Source organism: Cryptomeria japonica, chromosome 1, assembly GCF_030272615.1.
Source record: "Cryptomeria japonica chromosome 1, Sugi_1.0, whole genome shotgun sequence".
In the NCBI taxonomy this organism is placed as follows: domain Eukaryota; kingdom Viridiplantae; phylum Streptophyta; class Pinopsida; order Cupressales; family Cupressaceae; genus Cryptomeria; species Cryptomeria japonica.
In genome coordinates, this window is record NC_081405.1 from 2,474,048 (window position 1) to 2,493,144 (window position 19,097).

General features: G+C 42.8%; 1 protein-coding gene across 4 annotated transcripts in view; it reads right to left on the minus strand.

The window, feature by feature from the left end:
• Positions 1-19,097, minus strand: part of LOC131036681 (uncharacterized) — a 106,804-nt gene that overhangs the window by 24,661 nt on the left and 63,046 nt on the right. The window contains exon 6 of one of the 4 annotated variants that reach the window (XM_059218945.1): positions 2,912-3,375. The exons of the other annotated variants lie outside the window; for them this stretch is intronic. Coding sequence (XP_059074928.1) covers positions 3,345-3,375 — 31 coding nt within the window. The 3' untranslated portion in view covers positions 2,912-3,344. Of the gene's footprint in view, positions 1-2,911; positions 3,376-19,097 lie in introns of those variants that run through there. 4 annotated transcript variants of the gene reach the window in all.

The following is a 19,097-nucleotide window of genomic DNA, read 5'->3' on the forward strand; positions in this document are numbered from 1 at the left end:
GGTATCACGACGTTTGCCTCAAACTTCCTCACACTGAAATCCTTGATGAAATCAAAGGCGGCTTTGAGGCGTATGTTTGTTGGTGAGGGGTGGACTTCCTCATCCTATGCTACGACCACTGCAGGGATAGATGTGGTAAATTGCATTTTTGATGAGCCAGATTTTTGGACCCCTTGTGGAGAAATCGTGCAGGTAAACTTATTACAATTTAACATTTAGTATCTACTATTTAGTAATTTACTTTTAATTTATTAACAATTTAACTTTGCAATTTTTCTTTTTCTTATTTAATTTGTGACTTAATTGTTTTTGTTTAACATTATGTGTAGGTCACTGAGCCCCTCGTAGTTCTCCTACAAGTTGTTGATGGGGAGAAGCCCTCTATGGGCTATATATATGAGGGTATGGATAGGGCCAAGGAGGCCAGTAGATCCATAAATGCAGGGGATGAGGATAAGTATGGCCCCATTTGAGAGATTATTGATAGGAGATGGTAGAACCAGCTTCAAAGGCCCATCAATGCAGCAGCCTATTACCTCAATCCGGCATTTCGATTCCGCGATGACTTCAAGGTGGACGAGGAGGTTCTTAGTGGCCTGTATACAACGGTACAAAAGTTGTGCATTGATGGCATAGCCTCAAATTCAACGCTCCAGCTGGATAAATATAATAATCAAGAAGGGGCAATCTTCACAAGCAGCATGTGCATAGAGGCTCGGACACAATTGCAGCCAAGTAGAAATATATATAAACTTAAGATTCTTAAGTTTAAGGCTTATGCATTTTAATTTTTGATTTTATAATCTAGCCTTAAAGTTGGAAATGAGATTGATTTTTTTTTCTTTTCGTTATCTTAGATAGATGGTGGCAAATGTTTGGGCCCTCAACCCCAAACCTTCAAAAAATTGCCATCTGTATTTTGAGTCAGCCATGCAACGCTTCAAGATGTGAGCGCAATTGGTCCATGTTTGAGCACATCCACTCGAAGAGGTGTAATAGATTGTCTGTGCAGAGGTTGAATGATCTTGTTTTTGTTCATTACAACCTCCGTCTTAGGACCAGATAGATTTTGGACACTGACTCCTCTCCGATCACTCTAGTGAAGATCGATCCAGAGTTTGAGTGGATCACTGAGTCTACCGATCCCGTCTTCACTGAGGAGGACCATGAGTGGGTTGACCAGGCAGACAGAGAGGCTAAGGTTGTGGCTATGGTAGAGGAGGATAGAGCACGATCCGACACAAGCACAACTAATGTTGATCATTGTGGCACCTCACAAGTGAAGACTATGGCTACTCAGTCATCCAGGACCTACCTTAGATGCCTTTGTAGGAGGCAGACAGACTACTCTAATGCTGAGGTTGAGGATGAGCTAGAGCCTGAGCCATAGATTTGTTTTTGTTTACAATTACATATATGTTTGGGAACATTTGATGTTATGGATTTTATATACATTTGACAACATTTATAACTCTATATATCTATGTTTTCTATTTCCTGCAGCTACAATTTACAATTCTACGCATGTGATGGATGTATGTTTATGTATGTGATCAAATTAGCTTCTATTTGATGATGTTATAGTGTCTTTAATCTTTAATCAATAATGGGCGCATGAAACAAGTTTTAAATCGTTAAAAATCTCTAAATTTCAAGGGTTTTTTTAATTTTGCCGAGTCATAGCCGAGTCACGAGTTGAGTCGGTCTTGCCGAGTCTGAGCTGAGTCCAAATTTGGGAACTTTGATCTTAATAATCCACGCCTTAATCAATGGTATGAAGTGTTGCACATGGTCTAGTCTTTAGTGATGGGAAGTACTCACTTTTATTTGATTATGCTATCATTCCATGGTCGGCCATAACAACCACAAGTGTGACTTATTCCTTGGGTTCGGCAGTGTTGGTGTGTTTTTTATGACCTAATGCAACACAAAATAAAATACTCAGTATTCTATCCTCTCTTGAACAAAGACGTCTTGGATGCTGAACTATGTGATCAAACAAGACAACTCCAAGGTTCCAATAGTCAGGTCTTGACTTTTTTCGTGGATAGACTCAATGAATAGATGTGATTTTGCTAGAATCACAAGGGGATTCACGTTTTACTTGAAATTGTTGGAACGTGGGATCTCAAATTTACTTGAAAAAAAGGCAAAAGGATAAAGGATTGAGAAAGACTACACATCTCTAAGAATGTAAGAAATGAATGTTGATTAGATGCAACCAAACCAAGCTTTGCTTCGCCATGCTGGAACAACTACACAAAGAAGGTGTAATCTTCTAAGGATAAACGAATGATTTTCATACTGTCCCATGCACACCAACATTAAGAACAATGAGCATACAATGATTGAAGTTAATCTTTTAATCAAGTTCACTTTGACCACGCACTGCAATTTGCAATCAACAAACTCCAAGTGGTATGAACATAGGTTTCACCATTTATCAACAATAAGATCTTCCATCCATCTAATCAACATTAAAACAAATGAGAAGTAGAGGACATGCAAAATGTTGAATCAACACATGAAATTCACCATATCTTCAATGAAAATAATATGTTTCTTGCAACAAAGTCTTGACAACAATCTCCTTTTCTCCTACTCTACTCTATTTCTAACTGCTTCTGCCATCTCATTACTAACTATTATCTATTAACCTTTACAATGAGAGATTCAAGCCTTATATAAAGAGCTTATTACATTCCAACAGCTCAAATTGATTCTCAAATCGATGGTCAAGATTTTACAATAAAACCCTAATTAGGGTTTGCTACAACAAACTCTACTCTAGCCAATGAAATAATTACATTGAATTGAACACATGTCCATATTTGATTGCTCAACCAATAGGAATTGAGGTTAGGTACATAAAATAATATCTGATAAAGTGGCATGTGTCAATTGGTCCTTCCTTGGATAAATTAGGTTCAATGCATCTAGACGTGCTGATGTGGTGATGTCCTTCTTGATCCTTTTGTTAAGTCCTCATTCTCTTTGCCTTCCTTAACGAATTTCTTGAGCTTGTTTTTTTCTTAGCTGAGCAATTTTCCATATGATTGAAGTCTTTATGAATCTGTTAGAATTCATATTTCTCTCCTTGATGCTCCTTGGTTCTTGAAATGTAGAATACGTCTTTCATGCTGATCTTTCTTCATCCCTCGCCATTTTGTCGAATAATCCTTGCATAGCCTTCTTAGCAAGTAGTGAAGTTCTTTGCCTTAGGCATCTCCCCTTGAATGGTGGAATATATCTTTGATGTTTGTCCTTGGAATGTAGACCCATACTTCAATGTGCTGATCATAAATTCTGCATTGATGAATCCTTTCATCCTTCATCAGTCGCCATCATTCCACACCCCTCTCCTTGCATCGAAACCTGAAAAGAGAAGGAAAACACCTTAAATTATTAAAGAAAGGTAAATACGTATGAACATTATTATCAATCATAAGACTTAGTCTACTGATAAACTCACTTAGGTCTGATTTCTGCTTGTGAATCTTGAATTTAAGTCTTAAAATCAGAATGAGTACTTTAAATGATAATTCTAGGATTAGTATCATCAACTTTGCAACATTTGGATATAAAACTCCTCACAAATTATGCCAAAATCAGGCATCTCATACTTGACAAAGATCTGATCTTAAATCTGAAATTCGATTGCTCCCCCTTGGCAACAAAAATGATTAGGCTTTGATCTATGATCAGCCCTCTTTCTCTTCCTTCTTCCTACGATTTTTCCCTCAACTTCACCTTTCAATGTTGGAAAAACTTGATTGAATTTCGACTTTTACTTGCTGACTGAATGCACACTTAGGGAATATCTCCTTAATGCAAATTTGAAATGAATGTCTTGGTGCGAACTTACTTAGCAGATTTGAATTTTCTTTTGAATGAATAGTGCTTCCTTCCTTGTCTTATAGGCATTGAATCCAAAGGACGCATCTATTCCTTGTTTACCTAGCCAACTTTGCCTTAAATCTTTTTTTTCTTTCAATTAATTCAAGTTCACACCTCCTTTTACCTTGCAAAGCTGACTTTACTTTGATGTTTTTGCTTGCAATTAAATTAAAATTCGCCTCCCTTTCATGCTTGCTAAGTCAACACTCTTCCATAAGATTTGTACTCGCAAATGTGGTGCGCTAAAATGGGAACTCCATATTTCATAGTCTTTGTTTTAACTTGATCTCGACTTACTTGTTTGTGGAGGTTGATGTGAACATGGGCTTGAAATCTTCCATGTTTTTGAAGGTAGATTCACACCCTTCCATGTTTGTGAAGGTAAATTTGCACAAGGTGAACTTCCACATTTTTGGAGGTTGATTTTCTTCCTTGTTTGTGAAGGTAAATTCGTACCCTTCCATGTTTGCCATAGTGATCGGTCATGCTCCAACCAGCCATTCCAACCAAGGGAATTCGCAAATCTCTTACAACCAGCCATTTAGTGATTGGTGATTGGGCCCTATCTATTGATTGGGTCCCATTCATTCTCAACTTGCCATTCATTCTTCATGGTTTAAGCACCCTGGGGTGGGTGGGAGGCTAATGTTCATTCATTCTTCCTAGTTTAGGTCATCAACCATTCATTCTCAACCAGTAGAAGCACTTCCCCGACCCATCCCTAATATAGATAGGGGGCCCTCTCCCCCCCTCCCTAAAGATGGGGTGGCATGCTTGCCTTCCTATAGAACAGGGGCATAGGGGCCCTCTCCCAATCACCAAACAATAGGTTGGTGGTTGGTCGAGTGGTCTCCCTCGCCCCTCTAGATAATGTAGAGTAATTCGATGGTTGAGAAGGTTGAGCATAGCTATCTCCCTCAACCAACGGGAAGGTAAATTGATACTTTCACTTAACACTTAGCCGCTTATGAGAGGAAATTTAAATCTTCCTTGATTTTGAAGGAAGACGCTTGATAAGGGAGGTCTAATCTTCCTTGATTTTTGAGGAAGAATTTTCTAATAATTTCACCCAAACTTAACTTCTCAAAATTGCTCCTCCTAGAGATGAAAATTGAAATGCACAAGAGAGATTTCATTTCCTCATTATACAAGGAAGATTTGAATTTCCTTCAAAATTGACCTCTCAATCATTCTTCAATTGCTAAGAGTAAAAACGCACATGATAAGGAAGTTTGTGGGAAAACGCAAGGTTGAAGGCTTAAATTTCCTTGTTTTACTTCTCAATTTCGTACCATATTTTGCCTCCTAAATTTTCCTTAAGAGTGGAAAGTCGATCTTACAAGGATATCTCAAATTTCTTTCTCACATATCATTTATTCTCCGAGGGTGGACAATCGAACCTTAGAAGGAAATTACCAACTTTTCGCTCAATTTGACTTCTTCCTTGACAACCTTGCAACATGACAACATTTGACAATCGTTACATTTTAAATAACGCTTTGCATCTTGACAAAAATGACCTCAACCTACACACCTCTTCCTCACTAGCAAAGGTTAACAATTAAAGAAACTACAGCCAAGCTAAGCAAGCTAACAAAACAACTACCCTAAAAAGCGAAAAGTGGGGGGTCCCCATTTGCAATGGGGCGATGTGTGAACACATCACAACAGGCAATACAGAAAATTGTTGTCTTAAATGTCTCATTTATCTGTTATGTATTTGTTTCCCTTTCAAGGTAGGTTTGAGAAGCATCATGACGGGGACATGACAACAAGGGCAGTGAATATGTTTTAATTATTTTTAACCAGGAAAAGATTAATATGATTGATCACCAAAGCAATACCAAAGACAGAAATAGTATATTGTGTGAAGAGAAGGAACAATTATCATTAATATAAACAAACAAAGATATGTTAATAGGCAGCAATCAAGCAAAGTCAAATTAATAAAGGAAAGCGATCAAAAGAAAACTATACAAGACAAAAACCCGATAAAATAAATTAAGAGAAATACAAAAAAACTAAGGGCAGCGATTAAGTTAATCAACAATTAACTAAGTTGCAAGGTTTGCCGTGTTTAGGACCTGGTACTAGTCCAGTCCGGTTCAGGTACAGGTCTTGGTCCAGTTCATCTTTGGATTCAGCCAGGGTTCGTGCTCAGGCGAGCTGGTTCGTTTGGGGTGAACCTGGACGCCTAGGCACCCAAATTTACTATTATTTTGCAAAATTTTATAAAATTATTAATGAGGATTTCTTGTTTGTAGAGATATGTTTTTCAGATTTGCAGATTTGCGTAATTGTTCTGCAAGTTATCATGCAGGTTTAAGACTTAAAATTATTAAGAACAGCAATAGACAATTGATCGATTTATTCAAATTTTGTTTATGTCTGAAGCAAGATAAAACAGAGCAGCAAACAATTGAGTTCTGACCTCCCACTTGTCAACCTTATACAATGTACTGAAGCAGTGTTCAATCACAACAGCAGAATACCCATGCATTAGCTCATTCTGATTTACAATCCTCGGCTTATGAACAGCAACAAAAATATTCAGTTTCCTGAGCTCACTTATGATTTACACACTTAAGCAATTGGACTAATTGAATACAAAAATCCTTGAACTTGTATCAAACCTTACAATCTGAGATATACACAATACTTTTAATAGAATAGCTGATCTCCACACAGATTTAGAGTCACAATCTTCTCCTAGAGTAAACATAAGCTAAATTGCAATTAGCTTCTTATTCCCATGCCACTATCATGATCATCAGTAATCTAATATGATTTGTATACATTCAACACTTCTTAAGTTGTAAGTCACTGACAAGATCTAACAAGTTTATGGTGGTTTTGTTGTTTATATGATGCTATGTGACATTCTAATCTCAATATATAATTTTTACATTGTTTTTGTACTAACGAACCCAAACCCCTTTTCAAAATTTTGCCAAACCAGCAAACCGGGTTCTTGAACCCAAACTGGTGCCTGAACCCGAACCGGCAACTTAGACAATTAATATCAAAGGAGATTGTAGAAGGCAGTAATTCCTTACAAGGCAGAAAAGTAGCAAGTATTAAAGCTCATAAAAGGCAGCGATTAAGGTAATTTGAAAGGGTGCAAAGGTGACAATTATCTTTGAGATAGCATTTGAAAATAAATAAAAGTATCAACGATTTGTTAACAAAGGTAATGACTTTTGAAAGGGTCATCTCTATTCAAAGGGATGCCTCTCTTCATAGAGGCAAGAAGGTATAAATAGAAATTGTTAATTGTGAGAAGAATATGAGTAGTGTGGAATACAATGGAATATCATTCAATTTTAGCAGATCTTAAGAGCAGATTTATATGTGAAAGATTTGCAGTCAGATTTGTGAAAGAGAGCGTTTGTGTGAAAATGTTGGATCATCTACATGCAGATTTGTGAAAGAGAGTAAATGAAGATTTGAGAAGAGTTCATGCAGATATAAAGAAGTTTATTCAGAAATTAAAGAGGGGTTTATGGCAGATTCGAAAAAGTATATGCATTACATCTGCAAGATCTTAAATGAAGGCAAATTTATTGATCATCATTCATTGAAGAAGTTATCTTCTAGAAGAAACTTTGTTAAGTTAGAGGTTGGTGCCTCGTATTGGAAAGATTGGTGTCTCTCACTAAGCTGGTGCCTAGCAGTGGGTGTTGGTGCCTACAGATTGGGGGGATTGGTGTCTCTAGTGAGTTGGTGCCTACAAAGATAAGTGGGGGTGTAATGGCACCCCCTGTTCTGGTCTAATTCTTTGACTTTACATTCAATGGAATTTTGTTGAACAGTTTGCATGCATGCTCTGATACCACTGTAATGGCCCCTAACTAATCTGTCCTCAATTTTCAGTATTGTCTCATAAGCATTTGGTCAAACAGTTGGTATGTAGAATAGATTAATATTTCTGATTTTTTCTTTGTGCCAAAAACACATTATCAAACACAAACACCTTGTAAAGGAATTTAGTCAAATATTTGTATAACAGTAGAAATCTGAAGCTAGTAAGAAAACATGAACCAAACATGTAGCATTTAAGCATAAACTTCGTCAAAATAGCACAGCTTAATACATCAGCATTTTACCAAACACTTAGAATGAAACTAGTTTCAGACCTCGGTCATCATTTAGTCAAACACGTGACTGATAAATTTCAGATTACCAGTGCATAATAACAGCATATAACAAACAGTTGGCATGGAAAATTACTTCAAAACCTTTCCATTTTATTGTGACATTTCATCGAACATGTAGCCGACCTCTTTCAAACTCAGAGTTTAAACACTAGATTACTTCAGATTTCCATGTAATTGCAGATTTGTCACCAATACATTTCAATATCAAACTTCATGAGTTTCGAGATTTTTAAATACCTCAACACTGTGAACTCTTAGATGACTAACTAATCCAATGATATGTGTTGTCCTCATTTTTGTATTTCAAAAATGAAGGTAACTCTTCAAAAATTCATGTCTTTGGTTTTGGATGCACGCTTTTCGAGGACAATGTCCATTTTGATTAATGTCCAATTTAAACATGCATCTTCTTTTTTATTTTCTCAGTTAATTTTCTCTTGTTTTGAGTCTTGTTTTTACTCTTCTTTGTTCAAAATTGGGTTTTAAAGGTCTCAATGCAAGTTGGGGATCTTTCCTTCTAAATAACAAGTAACTTTATTTACTTGTAATCAATCTTATGAAACCCAATTTTTGGAGTTATAGGCTTTTTGTTATGACTTAACTTGTAATCGGGGGTTCAAAGCCCGATTACAAGTGTTTCTTTGCATTGCCAATTAAAAAGTGCTTTACTTGTAGTTGGGTCTTTAAGACCCGATTACAAGTTAAGTCACTTTTTTTTTGAACAAGAAGCTTTTACATGCACTTGTATCGGGTCATTCATAACCTGATTATGGTATCCTCTCTTTAAAGTTTCGCCTTCATTTACTTGTAGTTGGGAGTTCATGACCTAACCACAAGATCAATGGAAGAAAGCCTTATTTTTTGTTGCATTGTTTGGCGTGAGTGTTTGCCCTCTCGGGTGAATACTTAAAGCATGAAGTACGTAATGCAGAACAATGTCATAGATATTAGACAAGTATCAGATGTGTTATTCCATTCATAATTCGTGTCCTTTACAAGTTACAATGAGGAGTATATAAAGATACCGAGGGGGTGCGAGCACCAACCCTCGCATCACAACTACCATCCCTCGGGTGCCAACTAACAAACCCAATTACGACTTAATTAACTATTCGTATTCCCGTATACAATAATGCGACTAACATCATCCCCCCCAAAAAGAAAAGTCGTCTCCAAGTGACTTACAACAAAATGGAGAATACATGGAGCGCGCAAAATCCAGAAGAAGAAAAAACTAAGGAAGTGCAGAAGGCGTCCCTGATGAAGAAGGCGTCGGTGGTGGTGTAGCAGTGGACGCCAAACGCCCATGGAGCTCGTACACCTGCTCCGTCCTCCTCTTGAGATCCCGTTCCGCGACCATCTGCCGCTCCATAGCAATCTTTACCATGTAGGCTGCCTCGAGCACCTCCTTATCCTTCTTGTCCACATTTTCCAGGGCACTGACCAACCAAGTCTCCAACAGCTCCCTTGAGGCCCTCTCCTCCTCCAACTGTATCAACAAGGCAGACTTCTCTGCTACTAAAATGTCCACCGTTGCCTGGTTCTGTGCCATGGTAGCCTCTAGCTCGCGAAACCTGGTAGCTAGCTCCTCCCGAGCTGTTACGGCTGCCACCCTCAAAGCCTCAACTATAGTTGTCGTCTGTTGTGACCTCCGAAGCTCCACATAACCTTCACGAAAGGCCTTCTCTACCTCTCTCACCAACGACTGCATCTGGGTCTCGCCAACCCCCTCAGTGAGGCGCCAAGCCTCCAGCATCGCCAGGCTCTCCGTGTTCGGCCACCCAGCACACTCAAAACACCTCTCAAACTCAGCTCGGCATCCCGTGCGGGCAAAGGTCAACAACCCTTCCATCCGCTCAACCATGGTCGCATCGGCCTGGAGCGTGGCAGATGACACAAGCCGCTGTGCTCCCAGAGTCATCTCAGTAATAAACTGCTCCAACTCTCCACCCTGCTGACTTCCCATGGGTACCTCCTCTGCTCTGTACGGATTGGTTACTACCACCACAGGGGGTGAAGCAACCCTCTGAACTGCCCTGCTGCTCGGGGAACTCCCTTCCTCGAGATCAATGACATCCAAGGAATACGTGGTCCACCCCGGGGATAGAGTGGCCTCTCCCGGTGCCACGAGTGCCATCTGGTAACGGCTCAACCAGCTAGTGAGGTCATCATGAAGAGTGCCTGCTGTTGTCATTGCCTCCTACATATATCCGGGTAACCCTGGCACATTCTGTCTTGTCACATCCGGCACCTCGTGCACCATGGAAGCCTTTGCACTCGCCAAGGTCTCCATCCGTGGTGGTGTCATGACTATCGTCGCCCGAGGCTGCTCGAAACTAGGAACTGGTACCGTGATAACTACACTCACTGTCCCGAAGGACCGCGGCACCACCAACTGACAAGTCTTTGGTAAGCGGGCTGGTGTAAAGTGGACCTGCACCTGTGATGCTACAGTAGACCCTACTGTACCTGCAGACTCCACTACCCCTTCTTCAGGCAACTGGTCGCCCCTTCTCCCTGTCAGTCGGAAACTCCCTCCACTTACCTGGGAGGTGTCTGCGGATTCCTTCCTGCCACTTTCTGCATCCTCAGCCTCGGACTCTTCCTTGTCGGACTCCGTATCAGACATGGCGGCCTTCTTTCGTTTTGTGCCCAAACGTGCCTCCGTGCCATGTGCCAAGATGTCTAAGTGTGACCAATAGAATATGGGCGGCTGGTCTAGTGCAACACGGCTCTGTGGCTCCAATGGCTGTGAGCCCAGGGTGATCTATGTGCGGACTGCGTCCAAGAATAATCCAATGGCATGATGCGGCATGTAGAACTTCTTGTATTGCAGCGTCATGAACTCGTCTATCCTATCCGCCAATAGTGACGCCCAATCGTATACCACTCCATTGTGCAGCTCGTTCATCAGTACAATCTCTGCAATGGCTATGTCCGGCGCACGGGTGGCACCTGTGAGGCGACTCTTCACCACCGACAACAGGCATCACCATACTCCCTTGGCAAAAAATTGTTTCCTCACTCCCCGACTCTTGCCTGCACTCTTGAGGCTATCTTTCTCGCCTTGGGTAAGGTTATCGCGCAACATCAACTGGAGCAGTGTGGCACGATTCTCTGGGGATATTTTCTGTGAAGTGTCTATTTTCTTTCCTTTTATCCCTGGTATGCCAAATACCCTAGTGAACTCGCCTGCCGTGAATGACACTGTTATCCTCTGATGTTGATAATCAAATACCGATTGGTGGCGATGTCTGTCATAGCTGCCAATCATGGCACGCAAAACCACCTCAAAGTCCTTTATCGAAAAAACGGGCATCTGGACGGCCCAGTGTACCTGTGCCTGGCGAAGGCTTTTCTTTATTAAATCATCCTGAGGTGTCTTTGCCCACCAGTTCCGACAGTCGATTCCATTCAAACCCTCGAACATAATATTATCTGTCGTTATTCCATCTTTGTCCTTTGTCGCCAAGGGTTTGGGACGATGCTTCTTGCTTTTTTGACTGGTGCTCATACCGAGAATACCTGCAATGCGCACCCCAGATGGTAAAATCCGTTTGCCTGTGTCTGCACTGGTTCCTTTTTGCCCTCCCTGCAACTTGTCTTCTAATGGCTGCAACCGTTTCCGCCAATCTGCCTTGTTCCTGTTTATGTCCATGAGTACCAGATTGCTTCTTCAATCCTGCTTTTATAATCCTTTTTTCCCAAAACTAAAACTCGGCTGCCGTAGTGGCACAGACTTGTGCGGCTTGGTGCGTGGGGGCTTGTGCCAGCTGCGCGTGTGGGCTGTGCAGTTGTGTGTGTGGGGTTGCGCGGCTGCAGCTGCGGGAGTGTGCGGCACGTAAGTTGTGCGGCTGCGGGAGTGTTCAACGCGTGAGTGTGCGGGGGGGAGTTTTATTTTTTGTTTGCCATTGTCGCGGGGTTTTATTGTGCGGTTGGCGGTGACCACCGCACGGTGGTTCCACCGTCGGTGGTCCCATCGTACGGTGGGCCCACTTTTTTTAAGTCTTTTAAGCATCCGTCATGGTCCGGGCTCCCTCCGTTCGTGGTAAATTTTTAATTTTGACCCGTTGATGGCATCTGGTATCTCTTCCCCGTCCAGCGTCCACAACTTAATTGCCCCGTTGGTATTGACCTCGCGTACCTTGAATGGTCCTAGCCAACGCACTTTGAATTTCCCAAGTTTGATTTCGTTCCTTCCGTTGAATTTCAATACCAACTGCCCAGGAGTAAACTTCATTCGCTGGAGATGCTTCTTGTGCCAAACCTTCCGTCTTTGTTGGGCTGTCTCTGTCGCCCATTGCGCCATCATCCTTCGTTCGTCCAATTTTTTCAAAGCGTACAGTCTCTCCCTCAGGCTTTCCATGTCGCCAAGTCGATTATCGATGGCGATTCGGAGACTCGGCACCATGAATTCAACTGGTACCACGGCTTCTTGTCCATACATTAGCTGGAAGGGAGTCTGTCCAGTAGTTACCTTGTAAGTTGTTCAGTATGCCCAAAGTACTGACGGTAGGCGCTCCTCCCAGTCATCCTTCTCCACTCCGCAAGACTTATATATCACCGACATTATTATTTTATTGGTCGCCTCGGCCTGCTCGTTCGCCCGTGGATAGTAGGGGCTTGATAAGGAGTGGAAGATTTTAAACTCCGTTGTTAGCAATCGGATTATGTGATTTACAAAATGGCCTCCTCTGTCACTCGTCAGTTGGATTGGAATCCCATACCGTGTAATGACGTGTTCATAGATGAATTTTGCTGTATTGACCGCCGAATTGTCGGGTAAGGCCCGTGTCTCCACCCACTTGGTCAAGTATTATGTTGCCACTACAATGTATCTGCATCGTCGGGCTCTACTTGGTTTTAATGGTCCGACGAAATCCAATCCCCATCTCTCAAACAGTTCCTGGGCATTCGATGGGTTGAGGGGCATAAAATCCCTTTTTAATGGCCGTCCGGCCCGTTGGCATGTATCACAGCTTGTTACCCACTCCCTGGCGTCATTATGTAGTGTCGGCCACCACAGTCCTGCCAACAGAACTTTCCTCGCCGTGCCCCATGTGTCCACCTGCGGGCCCTTCATGTGCTTCCCTTAGGATGCCCGGAATTTCCTCTTCTAGGACGCATCGCCGTAGGATTTGATCGGGCCCCATTTTATACAATAGGCCATTAATGAGTTGGAATGTCCTACTCCTCAGTACCAGTTTCCTTCTTTCCCCTGGTGGCATCTCCCTCGAGAACCGTGATGTCGACAAATATTCCCCCACGCTTGCATACCAGGCGGGGAGAACTGCGATGTGAAATAAGTGAGCGTCTGGAAAATCTTCATTCACTCCTTCGGCTGGTTCTCCTGACTGGATTCTCGACAGCTGGTCAACTATCACATGGCTCTTCCCAGGTCTTACTATAATGTTGAATGTAAATTCCTGCAACAATAGCAGCCATCAGCTGATTCGTCCTTGGATAATTGGCTTGTTTACCAAATACATTAAAGCTTGGTGGTCCACATAAAATGTGAACGGGGGTGGCGAGCAAGTAATGTCGAAATTTCTAGACGGAGTACACCATCCCGAGGGCTTCCCTTTCTATGGTGCTATAATTTTTCTCTGCCTTCGACAGGAGTCTACTTGCAAAGTAGACCGGGTGATCTAGCCCATGGTCGCCAACCTGCGCCAGTGTGGCCCCTATGGCAAAGTTGGATGCGTCAATGTGTACGTGGAACTCTTTGTCCCAGTCAGGATATGTTAGGATTGGCGCACCCACCAACCGTGACTTCAGTTCTTGGAAGGCCTCCTCCTGAGCCGTCCCCCATATATACCGTTCACCTTTCCTTGTCAGCTTGTCCATAGGGCAGGATACTCGAGCAAAATTTTTGATAAATCGCCTGTAATACCCTATGTGTCCTAGGAAGGATTTGACTCCCGTGACATTTGTGGGTGCCTCCATTTCCACTATCACTTGAATCTTGTCTGGGTCAGTCTTGAGTCCAGCCTTACACACTATGTGTCCTAACACCTTCCCTTGAGGCACCATGAATCTGCATTTTTGGGGGTTGAGTGCTAGGCGAGCTCGCCTGCATCTCTCCATGCATTCGCCAAGTGCGACCAAATGTGTATCTTGGTTACTGTAGATGGACCAATCGTCAAGGAACGCCCTGAAGTTCCCTACTAACATCTTTTCAAATATGTGAAGGATTATCCGTTGAAAGGTCGCTGGTGCGTTGCATAATCTGAACGGCATTCAATTATACGCGTACACGCCATCCTCCACTATGAAGGTGGTTTTTAATTTGTCTTCTTCGGCAATGGATATCTGGTTATACCCAGAAAATCCATCCATGAATGAATAAATTTCATGACCGGCCACTTCTTCCAAGATGCTATCCGTAAATGGTATTGGAAACGGGTCTTTTATGGTGACCGCATTAAGGCATCTGAAATCCACGCAGATTTGTATTTGGTTTGCCTCCTTTTTAAGGGATATCACTATGGGCGATACCCACTCGCTAGTCTGCACTTTAAAATAATCCTGGCTTCGAGCATACGTTCAATTTCATCATTCACTCTTGCCGCATAGTTTTTATTCATTCCGTATGGCCTCTTCCGTACAGGTACGACCCCAGGTACAAGTGAAATTTGGTGTACGCAAAGTTCTAGTGGCACCCTTTTGAGGTCCTTATACATCCAAGCAAATACATCCTTGTATTCCATGAATATTTTAAACGCGGCTGCTTTCAGGACTGGGTTCCAGTCGTCGCCAACCAGGATGTTTCTTGGCTCTGCTTCCGTGCCGAGTTTTGTAGGTTTTACGGATTCTTCATACCGGATTGGTTTTGTCATGTCAAACCTGTGTGCTGGTACTTCGTTGACCGGGGCATCCCCTTCGATGTATTCCCCGTACGCTAGTGGAAATTCGTTCTCGTCCCGATCCTCGTCTACCTGCAACATGTTACACCCATACAGCAACTCGTAGTCCTCCATTTGCCAGTGGAAAAGCCCATTAAGGGAATCGGTCTCATCCTCAGAACATCCTTGGATTCCGAGAACGCCTTCCTCGTTCGGTTCCCTTCCGTACTTTCCTCCGTCAACTCTGCCTTCGCCGTCTGATTCCGACTCTGATGCGAGTTCTTCACTCACAAGTTGTGTTTTCAGGTCGATAATAAATTTTCTCTCGGCTTTCTCCATTGACAACGTGTTACACTTCCAGTTGTGATTCACTCTGGCTGCCACCAACCACCCTCTGCCCAGAATGGCGTCATATCCTTTCTTGGCAGGTGGAATCACCACGAAGTCGAGGACAAATGGTTGTGTCCTGATGGTCACTTGTTGCGCCATGAGCGTTCCAAGGGGTTTGATACCATGTTGATCCGCTCCTAGTAAGTTGAAGGTTGACGGCCATAATGTCGTTTTGCCAAGCTGCTTCCAGGTTTCTTCTAGGAGCACATTCACTCCGGACCCGCCATCGACGATAGTGTCAATCAAAATGGTGCCCAGTATTCCCATTTCTACCACCGTCGGGTGCCGGCCACTATATAGTGTCAGGACCAATGGGTCTGTAGGTGTTCTGCCGGAACCATCCGTATTCTGGGTTGCCTGACTATGCAAGGTTACTTGGACCGTACGTAGGAGTGTCGTACGTAATTGCGGCATCGTTTCCTAGAGGTCCTTCATTTTCACCGGCACTTCAATCTGCAGCATTTGCTTCAGGATATTTTCCTCCGCCTCAAATCGGGAAGTACTTACCGCTTCCTGGGTGCTCCTTTGTGCCAACATTTCCTTCGCCACTTCAGCCTTGGCCTCCAGCACTCGCTGCTTCTCCGTGCGAGGGTCCGGGTATGTGGCCTTCTTTGCCTGTGACCATGTGATTGCCAATATTCGTTCCTCCGTCCTGTATATGTTGAGCAAGTTCCGTCATTGTGGTCTCCAGGCCCACACCATTTGCATAATTTTTGTGGAGTTTCTTCTGAGGTGCATTCTCTCGCAAAGTGGCCCCATTGATTGCAGGCTCGGCACTGGATCATTGGCCGTCCCTTTGCATCATATTGGATTCGGCTCCTATTATTATTATTGGTCCTCCCCCCTTGCTGGTTGTTTCGGTATCCGCCAGGTGATGCATTATTGTTAGCGGTTTGCGAAGTTCCGACGGCCGGCTGCTCTTGCGTGAAGAGAACTTGTTGGTTCCTGGTTTTCATATTGTAGGGACATTCCTTTGTCAAATGTCCCGCAATTTGACAAATGTTGCAGAAAGCCTTCTTGGGACAGGACCCCTTGGTGTGTCCGTCACTCCTACAGTCGGTACACCACACGTCATTTTCTTCCGTCTTACTTGTACTCCCTTTCATGGCTTTGAATTCTTTCAGCATTCGTTCCATGTCTTTTTGGAGAGCGTGCACCTTTTTACTCGATTCGCCACCGCTACTGCTTTCCCCGTCAGAATCTTCATCATCGTCAGATGAATATTTATTACTTTTCTTCTTCCTTGATGTTTTGTATTCGCTCTCTAGGTCCATCGCCCTATTATAGGCGTCGTCATATGACGTCGAGGATACAATTTTCATTTTTTTCCGTAGGAAGGATTTCAATCCTTCCACGAACCATCGTTTTTTCAAGCCCTCAGCCGGTTGGCTTTCCATTTTACCCAACAATTCCTTCAGTCTCTTGCTGTATGCTCGTACTGTCTCCTTGGTACTGTAAAGCGGAAAAATCGAACCCTAGTTGCTCTCCCCTCTTCCAACTCCGAGGAGAGAGAAGGGAGGTCACTAGGGTTGGCGGTTTTCACTTAAGGGAGACTTTACATTCAAAAGAGGGGTTGAAACCCACAAGATCCAATCCCACACAATGCAAGATTGGATTCTAAATGAGTTTCAAGGGTTAAGACAGCAAGGCTACCCTCTTTTGTAAAGAATGTGGATAGAATGATTAAGCTAGGAATGCGTGGAAAGTGAGAAAGATTCGCTTATAAACTGAGATAGGGATATAGGATGAAGCTGCGGACCTGGAATTAGTAGTAAAATGTCGGGACGGCGCTGTCCTGCAAATTTGAGCAAAAGTTGACGAGACGATGGCGCCCGGCGTGCACACGGTCCTCTGAAAAATCTGCGAAACGAAGGGGGATCTGTTCGTCTCTGCACAAGGATTCCAGATCTTCAATTTCAGCCGCGTACCTACAACCTACACATAGAAAAGCGAAGATGATTGGGGGGTTAGGGATTAGAGGTTTGCCCTTAGGTCAAACCCCGGTTTTGGAATTAACCAAGAAATGAGAAATGCTGTAAATGTAAATGTCTGTAATGTAAAACAAGTACTAGTACCTTGTTGTAAGGATGTTTGTATCCTTATATGCGAAGGTATAGATGTTGTATGTTGTATGTTGTATGTTGTATGTAGTAAGTGATCTCCTCTTCAATGGTTGAATCCTTGTCTTGAATGCAACACTTAACCTTGAATGGAGACTTAGAATGATCAATTGCTTGAAGGAATGTTTGAATGCTTGAATGCTTGAATGTTTGAGTATCGTTTCCACGCCTTGTCAACATATGTCCTTCCTCTTTCCATCTTCCCAAATGGGAGAGGAAAATGTAGTTTATATACTTGTCAATTAGGGCTGATAGACTGATTTTCAGGAAAGAGTATTTTTCAATTTGCAAACAAAAAGACCCGAAGCCCCATAGGAGACCGGGCCCAAAATAGGGCCAGGGACCAGGGCGCTGGGCGCTCTGGTCCCACCTCCCGGGACAGCAGGGTGCAAAGGAGGATCAGGCCAGGGTGCAAGAAAATGCAGTTTTTGGTGTCGCGGACGAGTTTCAGGGTCTCCATTCAGGTTCCGTGTTGCGTCGCCATCGTGAAGACCTAAATGCAGTCAAAATTGCAAGTGTCGCAATTTTAGGACGCTACATTTAGCCCCCGCTAAAGTGGGAGTATGTGTGCTCATACTTCCGGTAAAGTACAAGGAAACAACATTGAAAGACTTTCACCACGTCAAGGAGGCAAGACACACCAAGCCCCCAGTGGACTAAGGATCTTACAACTTCGATTGACAAAGTAAAAGGGAAGATCACGAGGGAGAACCATGACTGTCAATAGTAAGGTTCCCTCACTATGAGTCATGCAAGAGAAATACCAAAAATTTTCAAGGCAAAGCTAAGTTCGCCAAGAAATTTTCAAGTATCCTGAAGGGATAGACGGGGTGTATGCCCCCCTACGTTAAAGCAATCGCACACGCCTCAACGGGGGTGATTGCTTTAACGTAGTGATACACATAAGAAATGAGAAGGGAAAGGAGCACGTTATCACAAAGATTTAGCCCCCAAGTGTGAGATAAACCCAAGGATAATAGACACAAAGCACGAGGTGACTTCGCTTTCCTCGGGGTCAGTATGCTGTATGATAATTCATGTATATCATATGTATGTATGCATAATTGTTCTTCATTCCCCAATCAAGGAAGGTCACCTAGAAGAAGGGAACACATGTGTCTTTTGAGTCAACATGAGAGAGACCAAAAGAGATCTCAATGCTTTGCATCGTCCTCAAGTAGACAACAATAAGGACAACAAAATAGAAGAATGAGAATAACACATAGGAGAAGTAACAAAAGAGAGGAGGAGAGAATCTGCTATGCTAATGAAACTAGTCTAGCACGTCATCTACCCCCCGATCTTGTTGATCAATGTTTCGGGAAGGCAGGAAACACGCTAGAGGAGGAACATTCAACACAGCAGATGGAGCTATCACAAGATCCAAACAAGGGCTATGTTCATGTTCCAAGCCACGTTGTTCTTGTCTAGGAGCTAGGATAAGTGCTTTAGAAAATTCGTTAGATAAATGGTTATCAATATCAACAAGTTCATATTCACTATCAGAAGCAAGAGGAGTAGCATTTTCATCATGAATTACATCTATATCATCATCAAGATTTATAAAAATAGGATCTTTAACTCGCACAGGATCAAAACCATCATGCATCTTATGTTTAGGAGATTTTGGCTCAATTTCTGGTTGAGGAGAAAATGGAATAATGCTTGTTGAAGGTGTTTTTGGAGAT